At 37.1% G+C, this 25760-nt stretch overlaps 1 protein-coding gene and 1 long non-coding RNA gene across 2 annotated transcripts; both read right to left on the reverse strand.

The window, feature by feature from the left end:
- Positions 1-1290: 1290 nt before the first annotated feature.
- On the reverse strand, positions 1291-8503 carry LOC111387351 (alpha-glucosidase 2-like). Its single transcript, XM_023011906.1, has 17 exons — positions 8246-8503; positions 8043-8111; positions 7822-7959; positions 7621-7738; positions 7075-7157; positions 6693-6788; positions 6415-6583; positions 6094-6236; positions 5942-6028; positions 5576-5761; positions 4219-4386; positions 3237-3357; positions 3071-3140; positions 2795-2882; positions 2042-2162; positions 1711-1904; positions 1291-1605 (listed from the first exon to the last, which is right to left on the reverse strand). Exons 1-17 carry the CDS (start codon positions 8489-8491, stop codon positions 1540-1542), a joined length of 2163 nt encoding a protein of 720 aa, XP_022867674.1. The 5' UTR covers positions 8492-8503; the 3' UTR covers positions 1291-1539.
- Positions 8504-24831: 16328 nt separating this feature from the next.
- LOC111387352 lies at positions 24832-25337 on the reverse strand. Its single transcript, XR_002701391.1, has 2 exons — positions 25254-25337; positions 24832-25146 (listed from the first exon to the last, which is right to left on the reverse strand). It is a non-coding gene; the product is annotated as an uncharacterized LOC111387352 (long non-coding RNA).
- Between the last annotated feature and the right edge of the window lie 423 nt (positions 25338-25760).

The following is a 25760-nucleotide window of genomic DNA, read 5'->3' on the forward strand; positions in this document are numbered from 1 at the left end:
TAAAGGATTACCCCCACAAAGGAAGTGACAATGGTTGCAACTCATAAAGAAGGAGTAGAAGAAAGGAAAACACCAACCGAAGCTCACAATTTCAGAAACACGACTGCCTCTATTTACCTTTTCACAACTGAGGGTCTGTTTGTTTTTTTAACTCCACGTGACTACTCCCTAACACTAAATTATTCAGTTACTCCTGAGGATATGGTGTTGAGTTTCTAGTTGGAGCAATTCTCAAGCCTATATTTACTGTGGTTTGCAGCAAGAAGGCTGCGATTTCGGCACGCACACATGATTTTTTTTTAGGTTATAACTGAAATAATCTTGATAGCATTGGTGATCTTTTACTAGCTCTTCGTTTGAGGTATTCAAATAGTTTTACCTGTTTCTTTACCATAATTTAATGCTATGTTTCTTATTGGGACTTGAATTGCTAGCTGCTAGAGACTAGCAATTTAATCGTGTATCCATAAATCAAATAATTAGAGAGGTCATTAATTCGAGGCCATTTCTCAAGCGATTTCTCTCAACACCTTACCAAATTTACCTGCCTTTTATCACCCCCACAATTAACCACAAAGCGGCTGAATTCATTCAATCAATTTCTGTTACTATTACGGCAAGGCATTGTTTGTACATAGATAAAATGTAAGATTCGAGCGTGAATCTTCTCCAACTTGAGGAGAATGGAAGATGTATTCGACTGATTCTATCCTATGTTTTAGCAATTTTTAATATCTATTCTCCTTTCATTTTATATCTTTATTCGTAGTTATTAGTTTCATTTTATTCATTTCCATGAGTTTAGAGATCAATTATTCAATTTCAATTAACCATAGACTTAGGTCTTATAACTGCCAGCAGCAACTATTTCTTCAGCAGGCTCCTGATTGAATAGAAGAACGCAGTTTCGAGATTTTCTCTCAATCCGACAATAATTCGGTACTTATAGTCTCATTGCAATTGTTTGAAATATTGAATGAAGACTTTGTTTCCGCAAAACCACTTTCAGAGCCCAATCCTACTTTTTATTTCAAAAGGTGGACCTAACAAATTTGTTCCCTTGTGTTTTGCGGAGTTTTTTATCCTCCGTTTGACAAATTTATTGATCTTTCTAAAGAAGAATAATAAAAAGAATAATAGTGGGTTCCAAAAAAATATGCGGATAAAAAATGTGCAACAATTACGGATGTTTAATTTTGACTATGTTTATAAACCATTTATAAATTGCCAGCCAAACGGAGATGTAAAATGCAACCAACAACGCTAATGCTGTGAACTCAACAACACAAATGAAACAAAGAGTTAAAAATCAAGAAGAATGGGAGTCTGCTCCACGATTCTTATTATTTATTATACAGGTAAACTCAAGGGGGTTTATACCCTTATTACAAACCATAATTATTGCAAACCTTATTGAAAAGAACTATATATGGAAGGTAACAAATGAACACACGTGTTGTGATCACTCAAGCGGACAATCGCTTCCATCACTTTCTGCACTCGCATCACACACTGCACTTTCAGTACTTTATTCACTTTCTACATTTTCGTCCACCATGGAAATTTGATTTGCACAGTCTCCCCATCAGTACCCCACGCATCAAGCTATTTGACAAACCGAAAAAATTAGATTCAAAAAATGAAGATTTGCATCTTGGGTCGAGCAAACTCTTGACCGAAAAAAATGGAACACTGCTGATGAATACATACCAAAGTGCCAACGCAAATTAGTAATTTCATGTGTAAGCGGCGCTTTGGTCTATCCCAAGATCCTTCAGTTTTCGAAACCCTTAAGGTGATCGTGGAATGCTGAAGTTCAGCAACATATGTTGTCAACAGGTATCCTCCTTTAAGATATTCATATCCATCACCATCATCTTCATAGAGAAAACCCTCAGCTTTACCTGCGATTAAAGAGAATCGATTCAAAAATACGCCAATGTCCAGTCAATTCGTTAGTAAAAGGGAAATATTATTTGTTTGCAACTTTCAACAGAAGTAGTGATATGTGCCAGCAAAATATATAACCCAGAAAAATTACCATGTTCATCCAAAGCCACCAGCAGAGTTACATCATCTGTACGATTAGCTTCACCAACATGTTGATGAGGAGGAGCCAAAGGAATAATGGATCCTCCTTTTAGGTACAGGGATGGCAAATCCTAGTACGACAATAGGGAAAAGTTAGGCACAAATTGTTGATCAATGCATAGTTTAATTTGATTGATGTGTGATTTTTGTTAATTTTGAGAGAAATAATTAGAAACATAGCACGTTGTAACTATTGTTGTGAGGTCTGTAGAGTATACGAATATACCGTTATGACTTGCATGATTTTTATTAGTGTCCGAGAGTTTCAATGCATGCTTTCATGTTCGCATCTTTCATGAAGCTATAGGAAAGTCACATAAGATGATGTGCTTAATTTTATTCGAGAGAGATTATTAAGACAACAAGAATAAATAAATAAATATTGCACGGTAATGAATTGCATCATAATGGATTAATAAGGAGAATCCAAAGTCGTAGTGCGTATTTAATCAAGTTTATAAAAACCTGCTTAATTACTCACTAGCAAAGTAGATAATTAGTTACAAAAATTCTTCATGCTAACTTGACTATTCGATTAGAATTACATTAATTAAACCTGGATTAGGTATATAGTTTTCGTGGACGACACTTTACTTATCATTACATTACTTGTTCACGATACCTTGGACTCGCGAGATCTCGTTGGCCAAAAAGAAAATGCAAGTTAAAATTAAAGGTCGTATAATAGGATATTTTGAAGTACCGGATGAGAATCTTCAAAGTCAAAACTTAACCATAATCCTTGAGGCAACTTGTGCGGCATTTCACATGACTCTCGATCATCCTTCGTGCTGCAAAACCGAATACAGTAACCAAAAGAACTTAGAAGAGTAATATTTCCTATTGTGGCACCTATAGATGAAATGAAAAATAATGAACACAAAAGTAAGTGGAACTCGTAAAAGAGAGCATATTTGATTGAGTGTTAATTCTAAATATTTCGGTCGTCACTGACTTCGAGCTCAAAAGAGGTGAGAACCTGACATATGCGAGAAGTGGTCCCAACAAGAATGAATCTTCTTGTGTTCTTAACTTCATGTCTTTAGGATCTGCAAAAGAATCTTAACCCTTATAAAAACCATACAGGAATTTGCTCTACTGCAAATGTCAAGAAGCCCAGTTAATTGGCCATCATGAGAACGTACCGGCGAAAAAGGTTGGAGTTGCCACAGGGATCCCCAGTGTATGTGACAAGTAAAACAGATTATATATGTGAGGTAAAAGCCGATACCGCCTCATCAATGCCAATCGACAAACTTCTTCACACTGTGAGAGATAAAAGACTTACACTTGATGAAGTGAAGAGTAGCAAGTAGTAATCTTAAAGAAAATGCATGGATAGAAATTTCATGAAGATTGAAATAGAAATTCAATTGAAATAGCATGATGTTATTTCTATACCAGTACACGAAGATTGCTTCAGACAAATTAGCATAGAGAATAGAATTATAATGCACAAGATATAACGTTGCAGGTAAAAATCAGTCGCCGATTTGCAACTTCTGGTGGTCTTGACATAATTGGTATTACGAGGACTTGAGTGTGCTAAATTCCAGAACTAATAAAAAATAAAGAAGTTTTGGTGTTCAGTTTGTTCTTCCACTAAACTCAGTCATGCTACATTAAAAATAAGAGAAACTGTCTGCATGGAACTTTCAACTTCAAACAATTAAATGAAGACAGTGGAAAACCCAAACAGAGTTAACCGCCTGGAATGACCACGCTCTGACATGTTAAAAAATTCAGGTAAAAGATGAGACGGAACTTAGTAGTCGAAGGGCCTAAAATGATTCTATAACACACTCTCTCATATCTAATATTCATACTAAACTAATGCTCAGAAAATACTGTATATCAATGTAAGAAAAAGTATACGAGTTCGTCGTCGTCAATGCAATAGCATTAACCTTGTGAAGGACTCACTATATTCTCACTTGCGATCTCTCCAGCACCAGTCAGTTTACCGTAATTACATAAAATATTGGAGTTCTTTTTGTGTAGTCACATTAGAGTAATGAAAAGAAAGAAGTACGGTGAAATTCTCGCGAACGTCATTTGACAAAAAAAACTCACATATGAACTTCACATATACATAATTAGTCAATTATTTGTGAATAAAGGACCAACCTCTTTTCCGAAATACCAAGGCTCGTGATCAATGGTATCTTTCGAAGAATGCCCACGACAAAAAGGAAACATAGCTCCTACACCCATCCACCTTCTCAACAGCTTCGATGTTGCATCCCTACCAAATCCACCAATATCTGGCCCTGAATATGGCTGTCCACTAAGCCCCTGGATACAAGCTCATTAATTTGGTCGACTATAGCAAGGGGAAAAAACTGAAAGTGGCATCATTTTTTTTAATTCAGTGGTAAATTCAGTTAGGCATACTCTTTCAAGCATTTTGAAGATAACTATGCAAAATTAGTATAGAAATGTCATTATGTCATCAGAGGACAAGACAAGTGCCAGAGTCGCTTTTTATATTCATCTTCCATTAAATTAATAATCGAAATAAAAGCACATATTTTACGATTATGGATTAAAGATGTGCTTATTTACATAAATTCGTTCTCACACGTGCATACACGCGAGTATTAGCATATGCTTTTAAGTCTCTCATGGGGGTTGTCATTTGCAGATCCTATTGTTCTATACATGCTTCAAAGTCCCTCCTTGTGAGAATGAGGCGTGAAAACTTGAGGTCCATCAAAACCACAAGCAATGAATCATACATACTGTGCCCATCAGGGATCATCTACAATCACCATCGGGTGATCTCTCCCAATAATTTGGTATTTTTATCCTTAACGGCACGAGTATTCCTTAACGATGGATAGCATACGAGTACTGCGAGGGAAAGCTAAAATGAACCGAGTAAATTCCTCCAGAGTTTTGAATTGTTTCGCCCCAATCTGGTTTAGATAAAAATCAGTTTTTTAGTAGGTTTTGATAAAAGTTGATGTAATGTGTGATTGAAAAGTTGATAAAAGTTGTTGGTCTCGTGAAATATGCGGTTAAAATTGACGTCGGGTAAAAATGATTTCTAGAAAAATGGAGGCCAAACATGGGCTTTGTCTTCTAATTACTATAGTTGTTAGTTTGTTCTTTCACGTCCCCTAACTATGCAAATAAAAGATACGATATAAATATCCGAGGTGGATTTCTTAATCATTTTGCCCATTCCCAAGCTTTTTAAGGCAATATTATGTTAAACATCTCAATTATCTCTCACCAATCAGTGTACATGTGAACATCCATTTGATAAAAGGTTAATAATATATGGGCTAAAGATAGGAATTCCAGAAAAGAAAGATTTGGTAATGTGCTGTTGGAGATAAATGAACCCAAGGTATGACTATCGATGATACCAAAAGTAAAAATGTTAAAGAGTCCGGAATAGTGGCGCATTGAAAAAAACAGAAGAATTTGGTATCCTTTATGGTTTTCAAAGACATATTTGGCAATATCTTTCACTTACCAGATTAAGAACCATAGAGATACTCATACGAAGGTGCTCCCAGGTAGAAAGATTATCTCCTGTCCACGTAGCAGCATACCTTTGGCTACCCACAAACCCAGCTCGAGTAAGAACAAATGGACGTTTTTGTTCTTCGGCCAGTTTCATGCCTTCATATGTTGATCTTGCCATCAGCATACCATAAACCTGGAATAAGCAACTGAAATCAGTGAATGGCAATTCAGGCATCATACATGATCTGAAAGAAAATCACTAATTAGTAGATTATTTTTCTATGCAGTAAGCAAACTAAAAGGCTACACTAAGCGTATCAATTTCATGAGCAAAGTTGAAGTACTTAAAGAAGATTTCAGGACCAAGCATTACATTGTGATAATGTGAATGGTTCTGGTGGCCTCCATGTTGTGGATCTCCCCTATGAATATTACTCTCAGGCATTGTCTTCGTTGGAGTCTGCAACAAAATATGTTACGCAAAACCAAGAAAGAACTGCACTTCTAACAAAGTTTGAACTTCACCTCCATAACTGCCGGTTCATTCATATCATTCCATAAACCATCCACGCCATTAGTAACAAAGTCCTTGACAAGATTAGCCCACCATGAGCGGGCTTCTAATCTTGTGAAGTCAGGAAATACACACGGCCCAGGCCACACCTTCCCTGAAGATAGAAGCAAATAAAATTAATATTAACTATTGACAAAAAAGAAGCAAAAGTTCAAACAAACAAAAATTTTACCGAGGCCAGTTCACGCTTTTTTTAGTTTTCTTCTTCCTTCTATTTTTTTTTTCTTTTCGATTTTTTTTTACCGGAATGTGAATGGAAGTATTATAAGTACCTACAAATGGCTCCTGACAAGCAGTTTGGACCCAGACATCTTTTTCAGAACCACTGTCATAAACGAAGTAGCCATCCTCCTGTTTGATCCCTGGGTCAAGCATCCAGTTTGCTTTGAAACCATTTTGATGAAGATAGTCTACAAGAGACCTTGGATCCGAAAATCGGTCCTACACGGTAAATGTAGGTTTTATAATTCATGTCTGGAACTAACGAACTTTTAATTATTTTTCATACTTCATCTCCGGAACAAACCAAGTTTTAAGAGATGGAACATGCCTGATCAAATGTGAAACATCGAAAACCATCCATGTAATCTATGTCCATCCATATGACATCACATGGAATTTTTTTTTCGCGAAATTTCCCAGCAATCTGTATTGGGCAAGTGAAAAAATGAGCTCAACTTTAAATGGTAAACATGCTTGAAGAAACTAGCTCGCCATTTTACCCCGGTCACATAGGTAGTGTTATATAATACACAAAACTCATAGCCTATAAAAAGCACCACAAGTTTAAAAGTAAGAAAACTAGCATTTTCGGGTACAAATTTAAGTGTCAGAAAACTAAAATATTCGAACATGCAAAGAAAAAATATGATGGAGAAAGAAGCAGAAGGTGTATGTGCAAATAAGAAATATAAACACTATAAATGGTCAACCTCACGAACTCGTGCATCAGAAGCGTAGCTCCAACGAGATTGTTGATAGCCCAGTGACCATTTGGGTGGCATAAAAACAGTACCTGGTAGAAAAATTCCTCAATGAAATAAAAGCGGTAGGAAAAGTACGTAGATAGAGCAAGACAACAATAAAATGTGACGAAAGAGAAATTCGATCGTGGATTACGCACTGACATATTAGAATTTTCGTACAATTCAAATTCTACGGAAAGTAAAAAATGCGGCATTATTATATATTTTTACCTGCAACTCAACTTGTGGGTAGTAAGAAGGGGAAGACTGCAAGAAGAACAGAGCACTAGAAAAAGCACGGTCTTGGTTTATAATTAGGTAATAACACATGAAAGTCGGGCCATTTGTGAATTTCATTTACAAAGGAAGTAGAAAAGGCAACATTATGATTGCCAAAATACCCATAGTGGTCAGTAAGATTATGCTCTATACAGTCCCAAATACCGGTAAGTAGAGACAAGAAAAATATTTAGAACAACCGGAAAATTAAAGAGTGTGATGATCGGTAATTACCCACAGCATGGGAGAAAGACATAAGAACATCTGCTGGTGAAGAAAATGGACCAAATGTGATCAAAGGATATGGTGATGGAGAGATGATCTTTATATTTGATGCCTTCCTCAAGTCAATCTGCTCGAGCAACAAGTTGAATTCTAAAAAGCCATTTTTGTCTTACAATTGATCACACAAAATAACCAAGAAATCACAAGTACCTCACATCTTTTTGTAGTATCTGCAAGAACCCCTAATGATTTTCCGTCGGGAAGAACCGCTAGAACCCAAGGATGGGATTGATACAAGGAAGTTGTCTCCACGCCATAGCCGTACGAGTCAGTATTCCAAGTAAAAATCTGTTTATAATAAAAATAGAAAGTACTTCAAGAACAGTTTAAAACTATAATTAGTGACGGAATACTTGGATCAAATAGCTTACTCTCTTTCCAGTACGCTCCAGACTCCCACTTACTTCTCCAGTTCCATAAAAAGAGGTACCAGCTGGCAACTAAAATACAGAAAAGTTCAACCAGTATATTAAGATATCTAAACTTATAAAAACTTATGGAATCGAAACAGGATAATGTTTCAACAATATCCAAGTACGTAACACGCCGAAAGCATGATGATAAATAATATTACCTCGATATTGACTCTCTGTTCTCCCGTAACACGATGAAATGTCGGAATGTAGGTTGGATCATGAAACTTGGTAATAGGGGTATCCCTATCTTTTGGGTTTTTGAAAGAAAGGCTCGGTAATGCATGATTTCTATCATGCACAGAACAATCAAAACGAAAAACTCCTTTCTCGAGAATTGGTTTGGATATCATTTTGTGGCGTTGCGCCTTGGGGCTTGTCAGTATCTCTTTATTCTCTGCCATCATAGATACTACTAATCTTTCACCAATCAACCTCTTTATCATCATATATATATATTGCACAAGATGTTCCAAACTTAGGAAGACAGCAACATATGTTCCGAACTTGGGAAGACAGCAACATATGTTCCAACCTAGGGAAGACAGCAAAGTATATTCCAATCTTTCACACAATAATTACTCAAGTTCTTGTGTTGTCAAATTTTAAATACTTGTAAGTGTACGAATATGTAACGTCTCGACCCGCATGGATCGAAATGTCACGAGATTAACTGTACTTTAGCCGTAAATTTATCTAACTATATTTTTAGTGGAAGGTATAAAGATTAAATTTAGAATTTAATTGAAGAATTTTTTTTTTTTTAACAATAATTCAATACCAAAAAAAATTCAAAATTTTTTTAGAATGGGTTCTATGCATGTAACGACTATTGACGTGAATTTTTTGGCAAAACTTCAAAAGTAATGTTGCTGTTTTCGTTTTTGTCTCAACGGTAAATGTCAAAATAGGTTTGTTTGCATAGCTATCGACCTCGAAACTTCATCAAATTTTAATGTAAAGTGGGAAAATCCTTAACATCGTCAAAAATTAGCTTCTGTCAGCATCTTATGAGGTAGTAAAATAATTTTCGAAGCCCAGCAGTGGCTCAGTTGAATGGTAAACTGGTGCTGTTCCCTTAAAATGACATATAAAATTCCTCAGAAATCCAAACCACATGATTTTAAATTTATTCAGTATCTAATCCATGAGGCTATCAAGTCCAATTGGTTTCATCGATAAATTCCAAGTAACGGTCGAGTTATGAATTTTTGAAGTCAAGGCAAAAGCTCGAAAAACGGCGACTCTACCCATGCAGTTTACTTTATGCAACATATAAAATTCTACCGACATCGGATTGACATGATTCTAAGTTCATTCAATAGATAACTTATGGGGCTATCCAACGCCCATAGCTTTGTATAAAAATGCCAAGTAACGAAAGAGTTATGAATTTTTAAAGGCGAGGCAGAAACTGAAATTTTTGAAGAGACAGCAAAACTTTAAATCACTAACATATTTTTGTAAATGGTGATTTATAAATTTATTACTATGACGCATGTCTACTTTCAAACATAATTTATTCATAAAGAATGCGCGTAGAAACACGACATCTTGAGGAATCTAATTTGAAGAAAACGTAAACATTTCACAATCAACTAAAGATATTAAATCACCGGCTTCTCCAGAACATGTCGTATCATCCTTTACCATCATCCACGCTCCAAGGAAAATCCATTCTACCTGTAGGAAGGGAATTAACCCATGAGTTTGAAACTCAATAGATATCATCGGTACATTTCGTTATCAAATTAAAAATTTCGAACTATAGATTCATACCATCGCACGTAGATGGATTTCCAGCAAAATCCAATTACAATAGCATTATCATAACACAGAGCCGGAGAATAATGACTCAAGCTGTTGTAGTGTTGAAGCACCGTACCCGGAGGTACCATTTCATTCAAACATTTGTCGAAAATCATAATTTGAAAATGAAATAAACACTTGCACCTCTACCTACCTTAAATTTTCTTAGATATCAAAGAAAAAAAACGTGTAGAAAGCCTTTCTTCTTCTCACCCTTGTTATTCCCTTAGCTGAACTTGGCACGAATTTTTTTGAGAGAAAATAAGAGAAAATTTGGATTTGAGGAGGGGTGTAGTGAAAAAGTGACCTTCCACTTCTTGTAACATTCTTTTTTAATGAAAAACTAAATGGGAGTTGTATTATCATTAAATTTGTTAAATTGGATCTTCAACTAAGAATTTGAAAAGTTTTTAAGCCATAAAAAAATAAATCATAAAAAAAATTTATAAAAACATCTACATGGCGATTCGAAATTGGGTTATCTATATGAAATATCATGCAAATGACAATTTTAACAACCCAATTATTCATTAAATCTTTGTAATCAAATTTATTCCCACTTAATCTCTTAAATTGTTGGGCTCTTAATTAACTTATGGCTTGGGCTTTCAAGATCTTAAATGGGTTGAGCTTCCGTAGCTCATTTCTTGAATGAGCTAGGCTCGTGGTGTTAGATCATCACAAAATAATTGTCTAATTTCATTTTTATTTCTCGAGCTTCTATAGAATATGTTGGAATATAGAGATTGTATAGAGAAAGCCAACTCTAATCTATATTAATTATTACTCTAGTCCAGTTGATAAAAGTCAAGTTCTTCTTGAAATAATTAAAATAAAACGTGATAAGTAATTGAAATTAACTTAACTAATTAGAACAATGACTCGAGTGATCAAAATTACTAGGGTTTGAGAATCCACCACAATGTAATTACACGATGGGCTAATTATCGACTAATTCCAATTCAAGCAACTATTGAAAATCAATCTAACGCCGACCCATACATTAGAAATTACTTTCGAGTTAAACAAACGAAATGTAGCTCCCTCTTTGCTTCGTTAGTAAATTTTCTAAACTTCCCTCGTATCAAAAGAAAAAAATTAGAAGGAAATTAATTAACATTCTGAACATGAAGCATAAATTCGCCTAATCAATTTCTAACTTGAAAAAAATACATGATATTTAAGATGAGAAAATATCCAATTTCTATAAGAACGAACCATAAACATTCCAGGCACTGAAAAGCAATTAAACCGATAAAAAAACAAACGCATCATTAAAAGGGTTTCATCCTATCCGTGGGTTCTAGAAGATTAGAGGTTATGTGCATATATAGTATAGCTTGGCTCTTGTAAAATAATATTTATAATAAATAAATTGTGATTATTTATTTATCTTTAGTCGCATAATGGCCGCAGTTGATGGGGGATGCCGACAGATTCGTGAGGAAGTGTCCAGTTTGTCAATGCTAAAAGGGCAGAACACCAGTTATATATGCCTTTGCCTATTTCGGAGCAGCCTTGGGAAGATCTTTCCATGGACTTTACGTTGAGATTACCACGTACACAACGAGGTGAAGATTCTATTTTCATTATACTGGACAAAACCTCTAAATTTGCACATTTAATTCCTGTCGTAACACCGGCAATCACCATATCTGACGAGGTTGTTCTTTAAGGAGATAGTCAGACTACATAGGGAACCTTCGATCTATGACTTCTAATAAAGATTCGAAGTCCTTAGCTTAATTCTGGTCGACTTTGTGGAAAATGTTTGGATAGTGACGCCGAGTAGGATAGTAATTATCCAATTGGCTTGTTGTAGCAGATGATTCACAAGAAAAGAACGACAGAAAACGCTCAAAAAATAGAGAAAATACTCTGAATTCAACTCAATATTATTAATAATACAGAATGCGGAAAACTAACCCACAAGCCGGGTTAAATAGCTACGAAATACGAAATTATGGGAAAATTACCAAAAATGGCAAAATTCCAAAATTATACCAAAATAAAATATTAAGTAAAAGAAGTAAGTTGCCAAAAATTTGGCTCAATTCAAGTTTTCTAACATAGAGAGAAGAGGAAACGAAATATTACCATAAATAGTAAAAAATAACTTAAAATTGAATTTTGGAAAGGAAAATAGTGGATTTTGGGCTTGAAATTGACATCCACCAAGCATAGCTGGGTGACCATGACGTGCGTGCCGAAGAGAGCTTTCCGGATTGGGGTCATAATAGCGATTCCGATAACCATAGCCAAAGTTATGGCCAAATTACCAAAGACGCGTCAAATTCCCCCGATTAAGGAAATAATGGTGATTCACTTTCCATCTTTGCGCCGATCCGCCATCTCATGGTATCTCAGCGCCATCATCGTGCTATCTGACAAATCAGCATCACTCGACTCGGATCCTCCTGCATCAGTCACCCCGGGTTGGAAAGAACTCGCCCTCGAGTTCACAGTAACTTCATCGGACTCCATAAAATAAGGGCTTAGGTGTTTTACATTGAAGACGTCAGAGGTCTTCAAATGGCTCGGGAGATGCAATCTGTAAGCATTATCATTGATCTTCTGCAGCACTTCACAAGATCCAATCTTCCGCTCCTTTAGCTTATTGTATTCCCCAGCTGGAAAACGATCACGAGTTAATACTACCCAAACAAAATCACCAACATCAAACAACACCTGGCGTCGATGACTATCTGCCTGAACTTTGTACTTAGTATTACTATCCTATATGGACAGCTTCACCTGCTCATGGATAACTCGAAGATGTTCAGCCATCTCATCAGCTTTATTATTGAAGCGACCCACACGTGGAATTGGAGCCAAATCAAGTACTCCGGATGGGTTTCGACCATAGACAATTTCAAAAGGACTCAGTCCGGTGGTTCTATTCCTCGACCGGTTATAAGCAAACTCTGCTTGAGGTAATGCCAAATCCCACTGCTTCGGTTTAGTCCCAGCTAAGCTTCTCAAAAGATTTCCCAAACTCCGATTCGCCACCTCAATCTGACCATCTGTTTGGGGATGGTATGCGCTGCTAAAATTCAATTTCGTTCCAAGTTTCTCCCACAAACTCCTCCAGAAATGACTCATAAACTTAGTATCGCGATCAGAAGTAATTGACTGTGGAACACCATGTAAACGCACAATCTCTCTGAAATAAAGATGAGCAATCCGAGTAGCATCCATTGTCTTTCGGCAAGCCACAAAATGAGTCATCTTTGAAAATCTGTCAACCACAACAAGAATGGAATCCATCGCACGCTGTGTACGAGGTAAGCCCAAGACAAAATCCATAATAACATCAAACCAAGGAGCTTCAGGTACAGGTAATGGTGTGTACAATCCAGCATTAGTAAGAGCCCCTTTAGACCGCTGACATACATAACACCGCTCCACATAATGCGCCACATCACTGCTCAACTTGGGCTAGTAATAATCAGAAGAGACCAATGCCAATGTCTTGTCTCGCCCAAAATGTCCTTCGTTATGAAGTTCACTAATAATCTGCTGCCTTAGTGAACAATCCGGAATGCATAACTGCAATTCACGAAACAGGTAACCATTATATAAAACAAAATCATGTCGGTGATTATCAGTTACCTCCCAAATTATCTTCCCAAATGAAGGATCTGTAGCATACATATCAGGAAATGCCTCAAATCCGACAATCTTGGTGCTCATGGTGGTGAGGAGTAATGTGCGACGGCTCAATGCATCTGCTAATCGATTCAAACTCCCTGCTTGATGCCTGAGTGTGAAAGTAAACTCCTGCAAGTACGCCACCCACTTTGCATGTCGCCTACTCAGCTTGTGCTGACCATTGATATACTTCAAAGCCTCATGATCAGTAACAATGATGAATTCCCTCTGTACTAGGTAATGGCGCCAATGCTTCAGAGTCTGAACTATGGCATAGAACTCCAGGTCATAAGTGGAATAATTTTTCTTCGATCCCGATAGCTTCTCACTAAAAAAGGCTACTGGACGTCCCTCCTGACTCAGAACACCACCGATTCCAACTCCAGACGCATCACAGTTTACCTCGAACACCTTTTCAAAATTCGGAAGTGCCAAGACCGGGGCCTCCGTCATCTTCTGCTTAACCAACTGAAAGCTAGTCTCTACCTCCTCAGTCCACTGAAAATCACGCCCGTTAAGGCACTCAGTGATAGGAGCAATCAAAGTACTAAAGTTTCTGATGAATCGACGATAGAAGGATGCCAATCCATGGAAACTCCTGACATCGTGCAAAGTTTTTGGTTTCGGCCAATTCAAAACTGCCTCAATTTTGGATTGATCTGCATGAACACCATCAGTAGACACAACAAAACCCAAAAAAGTTACAGAAGTTGTGAAGAAAGAACACTTATTCTGATTGATGAATAAGCGCTCCGTCCTCATTACATCAAAGACAGCACGAAGATGATTAAAATGTGACTCCCATGTCAGACTATAAATAAGTATGTCATCAAAATAAACTACCACAAACTTCCCCATGAAAGGCCGTAAAACCTGATGCATAAATCTCATAAAAGTGCTGGGTGCGTTGGATAGTCCAAAGGGCATGACCATCCACTCGTACAACCCATGCTGTGTCTTGAACGCGATCTTCCACTCATCTCCAGGTCTGATTCTGATCTGGTGGTATCCACTTTTAAGGTCAATTTTTGAGAAGACCTTAGAACCAGACAATTGATCCAACATGTCGTCCAGACGGGGAATTGGAAACCTGTACTTCACTGTAATCTTGTTAATTGCCCTGCTGTCAACACACATACGCCATGACCCGTCTTTCTTCAGCACTAGGAGAGCAGGAACTGCACAAGGACTCATACTCTCACGAATGTAGCCCCTTTCCAATAATTCTACCACTTGTCGCTGCAACTCTTCAGCTTCCTTGGGGCTGAGGCGATATGATGGTCGGTTCGGTAGACTCGACCTCGGAATGAGGTCGATCTGACGTTGAATGTCCCTCATAGGTGGTAGTCCTGGAGGAAGATCCTCCGGCATCAAGTCAGAAAACTCCATCAGTAGTTGCTGTACTTCTGCTGGAAATTCTGAATCCACACTCGCTGTACTATTTTCACGAGGCATTAAAGCATAAACTATTTTTTCACACCCAACCTCAACCAAAAACCTGGACATAGAAAGTAGATTGGGGTTTTTAACTACCGGGGCAGGGATGTTTCCTTCCCTACGAGGCACCAAAACAATTCTGTTTCCTTTGATACTAAGAGAATAAGTATTCTTCCGCCCATCATGGATAACACTGCGATCATACTGCCAAGGTCGTCCCAACAAAACATGACAGGCGTCCATTGATACCACATCACACCAAGCATTATCAAAATATTTGTTTTCAATTGAGAAAGACACTAAGCATCGTTTTTCTACCGTTACCTCACTGCCTTTATTCAGCCAAGACAACTTGTATGGTTTGGGATGACGATCCATCTTCAGTTGCAGTTTCTCGATAGCCTCCTCGGACACTACATTCTCACAACTGCCACTATCAATTATCAGCTTACAGACTATATCAGCAACTGTGCAGGTTGTGTGGAAAACGTTGGTCCTCAACCAATCATCCCCTGAATCGCCCTAGGGAGTCAGCAGGCTCTTTCGAACGACCAGGGTCTCCTGACTATCTCCATATAGCACGTCCTCATCTTCACCCTCATCATACACGAGTTTCCCAACTTCCTCGAACTCCTCTATCATATCCTCCTCAATCAGAAGATTTTTATTCTTCTGACCAGCAAGCTTTTTGCAATCAGTCGCACTATGCCCCTATTCACCACGCCTAAAGCACCTAATACTTGAGCTGGAACTATCCCGCTGTGGCTGATAAGCAGGATGAGGTTCTTGAGGGCGAACTGGCTGACTTCCTTCACCTCTGACCACTGGCCTCCTACTTTGCTATTTCTCTACTGCAAGTGCTCGCTGATATGCCTCGAAAACTGTCCACAATGAATGAAGGCTGAAAACATCCTGCAGGGGCTGCCTTAATCCCCCAAATACCGTGCTACCATCTGCTCCTCCATTTCAGATAAATCATTCCTAGCCACCAACCAATAGAATTCTTCAGTAAAATCATTGACTGATCTTGTGCCTTGCCTTAGTGAATGAAGCCTCTAAAACAAGGTTTGAGTATAGCCGAAAGGTAGGAAGTGCCCTTTCATCTTCTTCTTCTTCATCTTCTCCTAGTTAGTAATTTTGAATTTCCCCTGTCGCTCCCGTGAGTGCTTCAACTGTTCCCACCATGCAGATGCCCTGCCTTTGAGTTTGATGGCGACCAGTTTCACTTTGACACGATCTGGAACCTCCTTATATTCAAAAATCCGCTCCACTTCATTCAGCCAATCAATAAATCCTTCAGCCTGCAAGGTACCAGAAAACCCGGGCAGATCCACTCTGAAACCGAGATCTACATGACGATTCTCCCGTCCACGATGCTCCCAAACTCGAGCACGATGGTGATACGGGTTTTCAAAACTAGTATCGAAATCGTGACCTTCCACATCATGATTACCGAACTCCTGCTCCGCCAAACGTTGGGTTAACTCCGCAACTTATCTCGGCAAATCTTCAATCGTCACATCCTGAATATTACGATCATGATACGGGACTTCCTCAATCGGAACCTGTCCTCGACGACCACGACCACGTCCACCAACCATTATCGAAATCGTTATTATGACCCCAATCCGGAAAGCTCTCTTCCGCGCGCACATCGTGGCCACCGAGCTATGCTCGGTGGACGTCAATTTCAAGCCCAAAATCTACTGTTTTCCTTTCCAAAATTCAATTTTAAGTTATTTTTTACTATTTATAGTAATATTTCGTTTCCTTTTTTCTATATGTTAGAAAACTCAAATTGAGCCAAATTTTTGGCAACTTACTTCTTTTACTTAATATTTTATTTTGGTATAATTTTGGGATTTTGCCATTTTTGGTAATTTTCCCATAATTTCGTATTTCGCAGCTATTTAACCCTGCTTGTGGGTTAGTTTTCAGCATTCTGCATTATTAATAATATTGAGTTGAATTCAGAATATTTTCTCTAGTTTTTTGGGCATTTTCTGTCGTTCTTTTCTTGCGAATCATCTGCTATAACAAGTCAATAGGATAATCACTATCCTACCCGACATCAGTTGGTATCAGAGCGCCATCATCGTGCATCAGATAGAGTTACAACTCAACAACATTGCACATACTCAGATTGATGGTCAAACTGAAATGGTTAAGTCTATATTTATTGTGGTTTGCAGTAAGAAGGTTGCAGTTTCAGCACACACGCATAATATTTTTTGAAGCTATAATTGAAAATCTCGATAGCATTTATGATCTTTTACTAGCTTTTTGTTTGAGGTATTCGAATTGTTCTACTAGTTTTTTTTTCCACAATTTAATGCTATGTTTCTTAGTGTCACTTGAATTGCTAGTTGCTAGAGGCTAGCAATTTAATCACGTATCCATAAATCAAATAATTAGACAGGTAGTTAGTCATTCATTCGATCCCTTTTCTCATAGCTTACCAAATTTACCCGCCTTTTAACACCCCATAATTAGCCACAAAGCAACTGAATTCATTCAATCAGTATCAGCCATTTGAATGCTTGAGTCACTAATTTTAATTCTCATATATTTCAGTTAATATTTCCAATATGGCATAGAGGAAAAGGAGCAAAATCTTACGAAACTCAGATTTGTAGACTTGAAATATTAAATACCAAGAAAGAAAGAAAGAAAGAATAATTTGAGAAACTTGTAGATGCTTTTTATTAATTCAAATTCAACTGATTGTTATAAGGCGTACAACTTGTAATTAAAGAGTAAATAAAATCTGGAAGAAATTCCAAATAACGACTATCGACAACGATGAGAATTAAATACTGAAAAAGTTAGCATTCAAATTCTGGACACAAAATTCTCCAAAACAGATGCTTTAAAATTTTATATTTTAGATCCCGATCTCACTTTTTTATGAACTCTTCTTCTTTTTGTATTTCATCACTTGTGCTAAAGATAAAGGCGATTATGTGTTGATTTTTTAATGTTGTAAATCAAGAGATTAGTTGAGCAGATTTTGCGTGGCAAATAAACAAGGTTTATGAGCTGAAGCAAACCATTATATTACAATAGCTTATTTTGTGGAGCAGAATATGGAAACTTAGTGCCCCCTAACACTATTATGCACCTGCTTGAGCCCTATTTTTTTGCTCAAAATATGTTTTGAAATTGTATTTTGATGGATAATGTACAGTTAAAAATAAGAAAAAGTTTTGAATTTACGTATATTGTTATTGCATTGAAGAATGTGTAGTAGAAAGTAAGAGAAAAATTTATCTTGAAAATAATGGGGACCAAACAAGGGAACGAGTCGTAGGCTAGCCAGTAGTCATCTCATTCTTTATTAAGAATGGTCTTACTTTTCTGTCATACTCCCTCTAGATGCTTTGTAAGCTATTCTATAGTTCTTAGCAAGACTAGGGATGATTTTAGTCTATAGACAATTTTCTATCTACGCTGCATATAAGTTGGGTTTAAATCTCAACATTCATTCAATCAAGTAAGCATAATGCACAACAAATTTATAACACAACGACTCCTAAAATATTAAGAGAATTAGTACTTGAAGAGTTTAATATACCGTGAAGTCTCAATATAATAGATCAAAACTATAATGAGGATTCCGAAAATTGGCAAAATCGCAGAACCTTTAAAATCTTGATGAAGCTGCTGCTCGAACAGCACCCTCGTAGCTAGCAAGCAGTCACGGTTCTCTTCTGAGATAATATTTCTGTTCAAATCTGGAACACGTCTCACTCGCCAAGTGTCCTTGTCGTTCCATCAAACAGCTTAATTGTGACCTTACCAATACTAGCTATCTTACTAGATGAATTATTTTCCATTGCCATGGAACCTCTTGAAACTGTTTAATATGTTGAAAACCGATTTTGGTTAGGACATATTAAAAGGGCAAGCCGTATCGAGAACACAATCCTCGTCAGGTTTGGAATCTCCATCGAAAATAACCAAAACATCTCCACACTGCAGTTATCTTTTATAAAGCTGGCTTCACCGAAATTACCTAGTTGTTCCTTCTAATTTGTAGAAAGTAATTTATCCCTATTCAGCCACGTATAGCAATCCTTTTTCATGTGCCCCTTTTTCTTACAATAATAACAGACTATATCTCCGTTATTAGACGTAAAACCTGTCCTTTCCAAGACCACCCAAATTTCTCTCACGAGCAATTTTCATACGGGATACCACTATTTAAAACAGTGAAAGGAGTCGTATTAGTCAGATAGTATGCATTCATAGGAGCTTCACCCGAAAAAGATTTCTGCACACCAAAACTTTTATTGTGCAAAGTACGATTCATTCTTTCAGTAACCCTATCTTGCTGGGGAAGTATGAGGCACAATTTGATGTCCGGTGATTTTGCTATCATCACACATATATCAAAGTCATCATTGTAGAATTCAAGACCATTATCAGTTCTAAGACATTTCAGCCCTTTACCTATCAGGTTCTCTACTGAACTTTTCAATTTCTAAATTTTATAAAAGTTTCATATTTATCTTTTAGCAAATAAACCACACGTGTTTGGAGAAATCATCAATAATAGAGATGTAATATTTGTTACCTCCAAAAAGTGGGATTGCTCATAGGCCCCCCATAAATCAGTATGAATGCGCTCTAACACTCATGATGTCTTGTGTATGCTAGATGAAAATGACATCATATGATGCTTAACCTTCACACAAAGATCGCAAAATGGGATGTCAAACACCTGATCCTTACCAAACGCACTCTTATCGCTAAGGAACATAAGTCTCTTCACACTAATGAAACAAACCCACACATGTACGAAGAAATCATCAATAATAGACATGAAATATTTGTTACTCCAAACGTGGGATTGCTCCCAAGACCCCACAAATCAGTATGAATGTATTCTTACGCTCCAGATGTTTTACACATGCTAGATGAAAATGGCATCCTGTGATGTTTACCTAGCCCACAATTATAGAAAAAATGGAGCGTCAAACGCCTGATCCCTACCAAACACAATCTTATCTTTAAAGAAGTTAAGTCCCTTAACACTAATGTGAGATAACCTATTGTGCCACTTTTATTTGTGATCAGTGTCAATGGAGGTGATAGTGGAATTTAAACCATTCATCGCTTTAGCATGCATGATTTATATTCCAATTCTCCTAGTAGCTTTAAAATCACTAAGTGCTCCTTTAAAAATTTTAGTAACTTTATCACCAAGTGAACAGTAAGCACATGTATCTCCTAACTCCCTAGAGAAATTAGATTCCTACCCATGTATGGAATGTATTGATCTTTTCTTAATATATGATCTTATATGCGATTCCACCTCATGCAGCTGCAAGTCCATGATCAAGCTCATGCAAATTATCATACTAATGTTTATTGATATAACATGACAAGAAGTACCAAAGTCAAAAATCTACTCGTATATGGGAGCTCATGGGCAGGTTAATTTCGGTTGGTTCAGAACTTAAGACATGTACACCTCAACAGGTTCATCTCTAGGGATTATTACATTTGCATCATTCCGATCCATACCTCTCTTATCTCTCGATATGCTTTTTCTCTTTATTGCAATCGCTTAAAAAAATGTCCTAATTTACCACAACCATAATATTTCTTCCCCCTTCAATTTTCCTGTGATTTAGAGTGACCTCTACCCTTCTTCCTGCCATTACTACTTTGCCAATTTCCATCCCTAATTCGAGACATACCTCCAGTTTGGTGAATCATTCCATTATTTCTCTAGTTTTTTTCCAGTTCTCGTCTCTCTTCATCTTTTGGGAATCAATGACTATAGGTGTCAGAGTCTCCCTCCCATGTTCGAGTGCATTCTTGACTTCTTTATACATGTCAGTAATAGCATTAAAAAGGATTATAGCTTTATATTCTTTACAAGACTTTTCACCTCAATAAGTAATATCCTACACGAGTTTACTGAAAACGTCAAGATTGACATCCAATCCCTTTGGGGGATCAATTTTAAGACTAAAGAAACTTTCGAATAAGAAAAGTTTACTTCCAACTTTTTTCAAAGTTTTTCAGTTCAATCATGTTTACCCACTTTATGCAAAACGGAGTGAAAAATGCAAGACAATAGAGGTATATACGAGTTTATCGCATTCCTTTTTCTGATCCTCATCCATAGTACTTGAAAAGAGTTATCACACATTTTGTCGTATCAAATTTCCTTTAATTCTTTGTTGCCAAATAGAAAAATTAACTTTGTCGTTAAGAGCACTAAAAAAAATGATGCATAGACATCTTAACAAATGATGCAGTGAAGGAAAGGAAAAATAGGAGAAGTACTACTTCCCATACAATGCAGGCAAACGAAAATTAGACTGTTACTCTCTAATGTTTGGAAAACAATGTCTATCAATCTAAACAAGAGCTCAAAGATCGCGTGGCAGGTCTAAAGGACCATACTCCTGATAATGTCACAGGCCCTAACCTAAAAATGCAAGTGAATTCGTAACCTAGTTTCATTTTAGGTAAATTTAGGAGATAAAGTCGCAAACCAAAGAAAGATCGTGTCGGACCTGTCTCAAAATAATCTATGTCACGCATAGACCTCTACCCTTGGTGATACAATGAACAGACATAGGTGAATCAGTCTCTATCCACATATCAGATAATCCTAGCCATCGAGCAAGTAAAATACCATCTCCAGGATGGTATAGTCCCCATAAGATGTCAAGAAAGCTCGAACGCAGCGACCCGAATAATGCCTCCACCACTCGCAATTCCATCCATGATGTTTTCGTCAATGCTGATCTTGTAAAATCTCATCGATGGAGTGTGCCAAAAAACTAGGAAATGGAGGGCGAAGGAGGAAGCTTCAACGGCATGCCAAAGAGAGCGGCAATATCCATGCCTCTCCACCAGCCAACATGCCTGAATAGATGACCCATGCGAAGAAGTGCAATCATATGGTAGAATCTCCAAATGATCTTTCGAGAGTCCATGCTTATTCCATTATGTTTCACATCATTTCTCGCAAGATAAAGAAACCAAAATATCAATAGAGAGACGATAGTGCGAATGTGTCATTTGCGAAAAAGCTTACCGGAATACCTCCACCTCTGGAATGGAGGTCTAACACCCACATTTGATCTAATTGATACCTAAAAAATATCATATTACTTGAACCTGAATCACCAGATGCATTAGAAGAAAATAGCATGAGAAGGCATGGCACGAAAAGAGGCTGAGACTGTAAGCTCAAAATGAGAAATCTTATCACTGTTCAAAAGAAGTAAAGAAGCACGAAAGGGAGACCAACTGAAGTAATGACATATTTATAGATTCTAACTAAGGATATTAACCGTTAAAGATAAATAGGTGATTATTCAGATCCCGGGATAGATAACGTGCAATCCAAGCGCCCAAGAAGATCGCAAGCCATACATCAAGAAAAAAGCGAACAACGCTCATTTACGCTTATCAATCAAAACTAATGGCTAATAAGTCTCCCACATTCAACTTGACCAATAGAAAGGTTGAGTAGAAAAGGAAGCTCTCAATAGCCTCATCAACTAAAAACAGTGTTTAAAGTCCTAGATTCAATATAAATAGTAAAACCGGACTTGGGGGACTATTTGCTAATCTACAAAGAGCGATCCATGGGCAAAAGCATATCGTGGACAAAATAAAATAAAAGACAAAGCAAAGAGAAAGGGAAAGGGTTCGAATATCCAAATGCGAACTAATCCCATATCTAGGCTGGCTTCAGGCTAATATTAAGGGGCACATGGACAAAATAAAAAAAAAAACGTGGTCCTTAATCGAATTCAGTCATCAAATTACCAATAAGAAGTAGCCACCTAGTAACACGATTAGCAACAAGAAATGGTTACTCCACACACCTAATGTCACCCTACATGATGACCTCTAATGCAAAAAGTAATTGGCTATCCCACACGATAGCCTCGACTGCAATAATAATATAGAAAGAACACGACACTGAGCGAACCAATTTGTCGATCAATAAATTTAACGAAAGATGTGGACTTTTAAAAGCTTTAAGGCCAGTACTATTCTTCTTTGAGCTTTCAACAACTGTAGCAACAATAAATGGCGATCGAACGACCAAGGGCAAAACTATTCTCAACTAGCGTGTTTCTTGAGAAAAATAAAACACCACCAGCATGTCTGTAAAACTTCCAGGAACAATCTTTCCGCGGTACGTTTTCCCAAAAAAGAAACCGCGTGCCCTCGTATGCAACAGTAGTGCCCGCACGTGGTCTTCATGCGCCGTAATGTCGAGGCCACCACAAGCCTTATGTATCGATACAGCAGCTTTTCCTCATCACATGAATTTAGATTAGCCAAAAAATGGATTTACAATTTCGGTTCAATGAATTTCGATGATCTTCGACTGTCTATTGCTTTGTACCAACCTTTGCTCCGATGCAAATTGTCGATCAAAATAGCTCCCAAATGGTCTTCAATAATTCCAAAAAGCAGGCCCAGTTTGATCAAACCCTAGGTCACTCCAACGATTGAAATCTTTACCCAAAATACTCGTATGACCTCTTGTTTCCTAGCTTAACGGACTCGATTCCATAAAGGATTACCCCCACAAAGGTAGTGACAATGGTTGCAACTCATAAAGAAGGAGTAGAAGAAAGGAAAACACCAACCAAAGCTCACAATTTCAGAAACACGACTGCCTCTATTTACCTTTTCACAACTGAGGGTTTGTTTGTTTTTTTAACTCCACGCGACTACTCCATAACGCTAAATTATTCAGTTACTCCTGTGGATATGGAGTTGAGTTTCTAGTTGGAGCAATTCTCAAGCCTATATTTACTGTGGTTTGCAGCAAGAAGGTTGCGATTTCGGCACGCACACATGATTTTTTTTTAGGTTATAACTGAAATAATCTTGATAGCATTTGTGATCTTTTACTAGCTCTTTGTTTGAGGTATTCAAATAGTTTTACCTGTTTCTTTACCATAATTTAATGCTATGTTTCTTATTGGGACTTGAATTGCTAGCTGCTAGAGACTAGCAATTTAATCGTGTATCCATAAATCAAATAATTAGAGAGGTCATTAATTCGAGGCCATTTCTCAAGCGATTTCTCTCAACACCTTACCAAATTTACCTGCCTTTTATCACCCCCACAATTAACCACAAAGCGGCTGAATTCATTCAATCAATTTTCGTTACTATTGCGGCAAGACATTGTTTGTACGTAGATACAATGTAAGATTCGAGCTTAAATCTTCTCCAACTTGAGGAGAATGATGAAGATGTATTCGACTGATTCTATCCTATGTTTTAGCAATTTTTAATATCTATTCTCCTTTTATTTTATATCTTTATTTGTAGTTATTGGTTTCATTTTATTCATTTCCATGAGTTTAGAGATCAATTATTCAATTTCAATTAACCATAGACTTAGGTCTTTAACTGCCAGCAGCAACTATTTCTTCAGCAGGCTCCTGATTGAATAGAAGAACACAGTTTCGAGATTTTCTCTCAATCCGACAATAATTCTGTACTTATAGTCTCATTGCAATTGTTTGAAATATTGAATGAAGACTTTGTTTCCGCAAAACCACTTTCAGAGCCCAATCCTACTTTTTATTTCAAAAGGTGGACCTAACAAATTTGTTCCCTTGTGTTTTGCGGAGTTTTTTATCCTCCGTTTGACAAATTTATTGATCTTTCTAAAGAAGAATAATAAAAAGAATAATAGTGGGTTCCAAAAAAATATGCGGATAAAAAATGTGCAACAATTACGGATGTTTAATTTTGACTATGTTTATAAACCATTTATAAATTGCCAGCCAAACGGAGATGTAAAATGCAACCAACAACGCTAATGATGTGAACTCAACAACACAAATGAAACAAAGAGTTAAAAATCAAGAAGAATGGGAGTCTGCTCCACGATTCTTATTATTTATTATACAGGTAAACTCAAGGGGGTTTATACCCTTATTACAAACCATAATTATTGCAAACCTTATTGAAAAGAACTATATATGGAAGGTAACAAATGAACACACATGTTGTGATCACTCCAGCGGACAATCGCTTCCATCACTTTCTGCACTCACATCACACACTGCACTTTCAGTACTTTATTCACTTTCTACATTTTCGTCCACCATGGAAATTTGATTTGCACAGTCTCCCCATCAGTACCCCACGCATCAAGCTATTTGACAAACCGAAAAAATTAGATTCAAAAAATGAAGATTTTACATCTTGGGTCGAGCAAACTCTTGACCGAAAAATAATGAAACACTGCTGATGAATACATACCAAAGTGCCAACGCAAATTAGTAATTTCATGTGTAAGCGGCGCTTTGGTCTATCCCAAGATCCTTCAATTTTCGAAACCCTTAAGGTGATCGTGGAATGCTGAAATTGTTAAGTAGTAAACTTGATTTTTGGACTAAATAATATGGGCTTAAGGATTTTGCTTATAGGCCCAAATCAATTAAAAGGCCCAACATGTATAGCATTTCTAGAAGCATTATCTAGAAAAATCTATATAAATATCTACTAGAAAAATCTATATATATATCTAAGTAAGATATGTAGTTTTATAAAGAATATCTAGAGAATTCTAGGAAAATATCTTGATATGTGGTCTAGGTGTCTCTAGAAAATGTGTGGACTAGAATCTTCTTGTAAACACTATATAAAGGGGTAGTGCCCTCCATTTTGTAACAAGCCAAAAAGTGTGTAAAGTCTTGAATTTGAGAAATACAAGTTTTCTTTTTTCACTTCCTTCTTCCTATTAGTGTTGTCCTCTTAAAAGCCTTA

This window comes from Olea europaea, unplaced genomic scaffold, assembly GCF_002742605.1.
Source record: "Olea europaea var. sylvestris unplaced genomic scaffold, O_europaea_v1 scaffold399, whole genome shotgun sequence".
In the NCBI taxonomy this organism is placed as follows: Eukaryota; Viridiplantae; Streptophyta; class Magnoliopsida; order Lamiales; family Oleaceae; genus Olea; species Olea europaea.

What these genes read in the sequence shown, in the direction of transcription:
- LOC111387351 (XM_023011906.1), bottom strand. Translation starts at nt 8,491, where the DNA reads ATGATGGCAGAGAATAAAGAGATACTGACAAGCCCCAAGGCGCAACGC. An exon ending in GGTGGCTTTGGATGAACATG is followed by an intron (nt 1,905 to 2,041) that starts GTAATTTTTCTG and finishes CTTTAATCGCAG; the next exon opens with GTAAAGCTGAGGGTTTTCTC. An exon ending in TAATTTGCGTTGGCACTTTG is followed by an intron (nt 1,606 to 1,710) that starts GTATGTATTCAT and finishes TTTGTCAAATAG; the next exon opens with CTTGATGCGTGGGGTACTGA.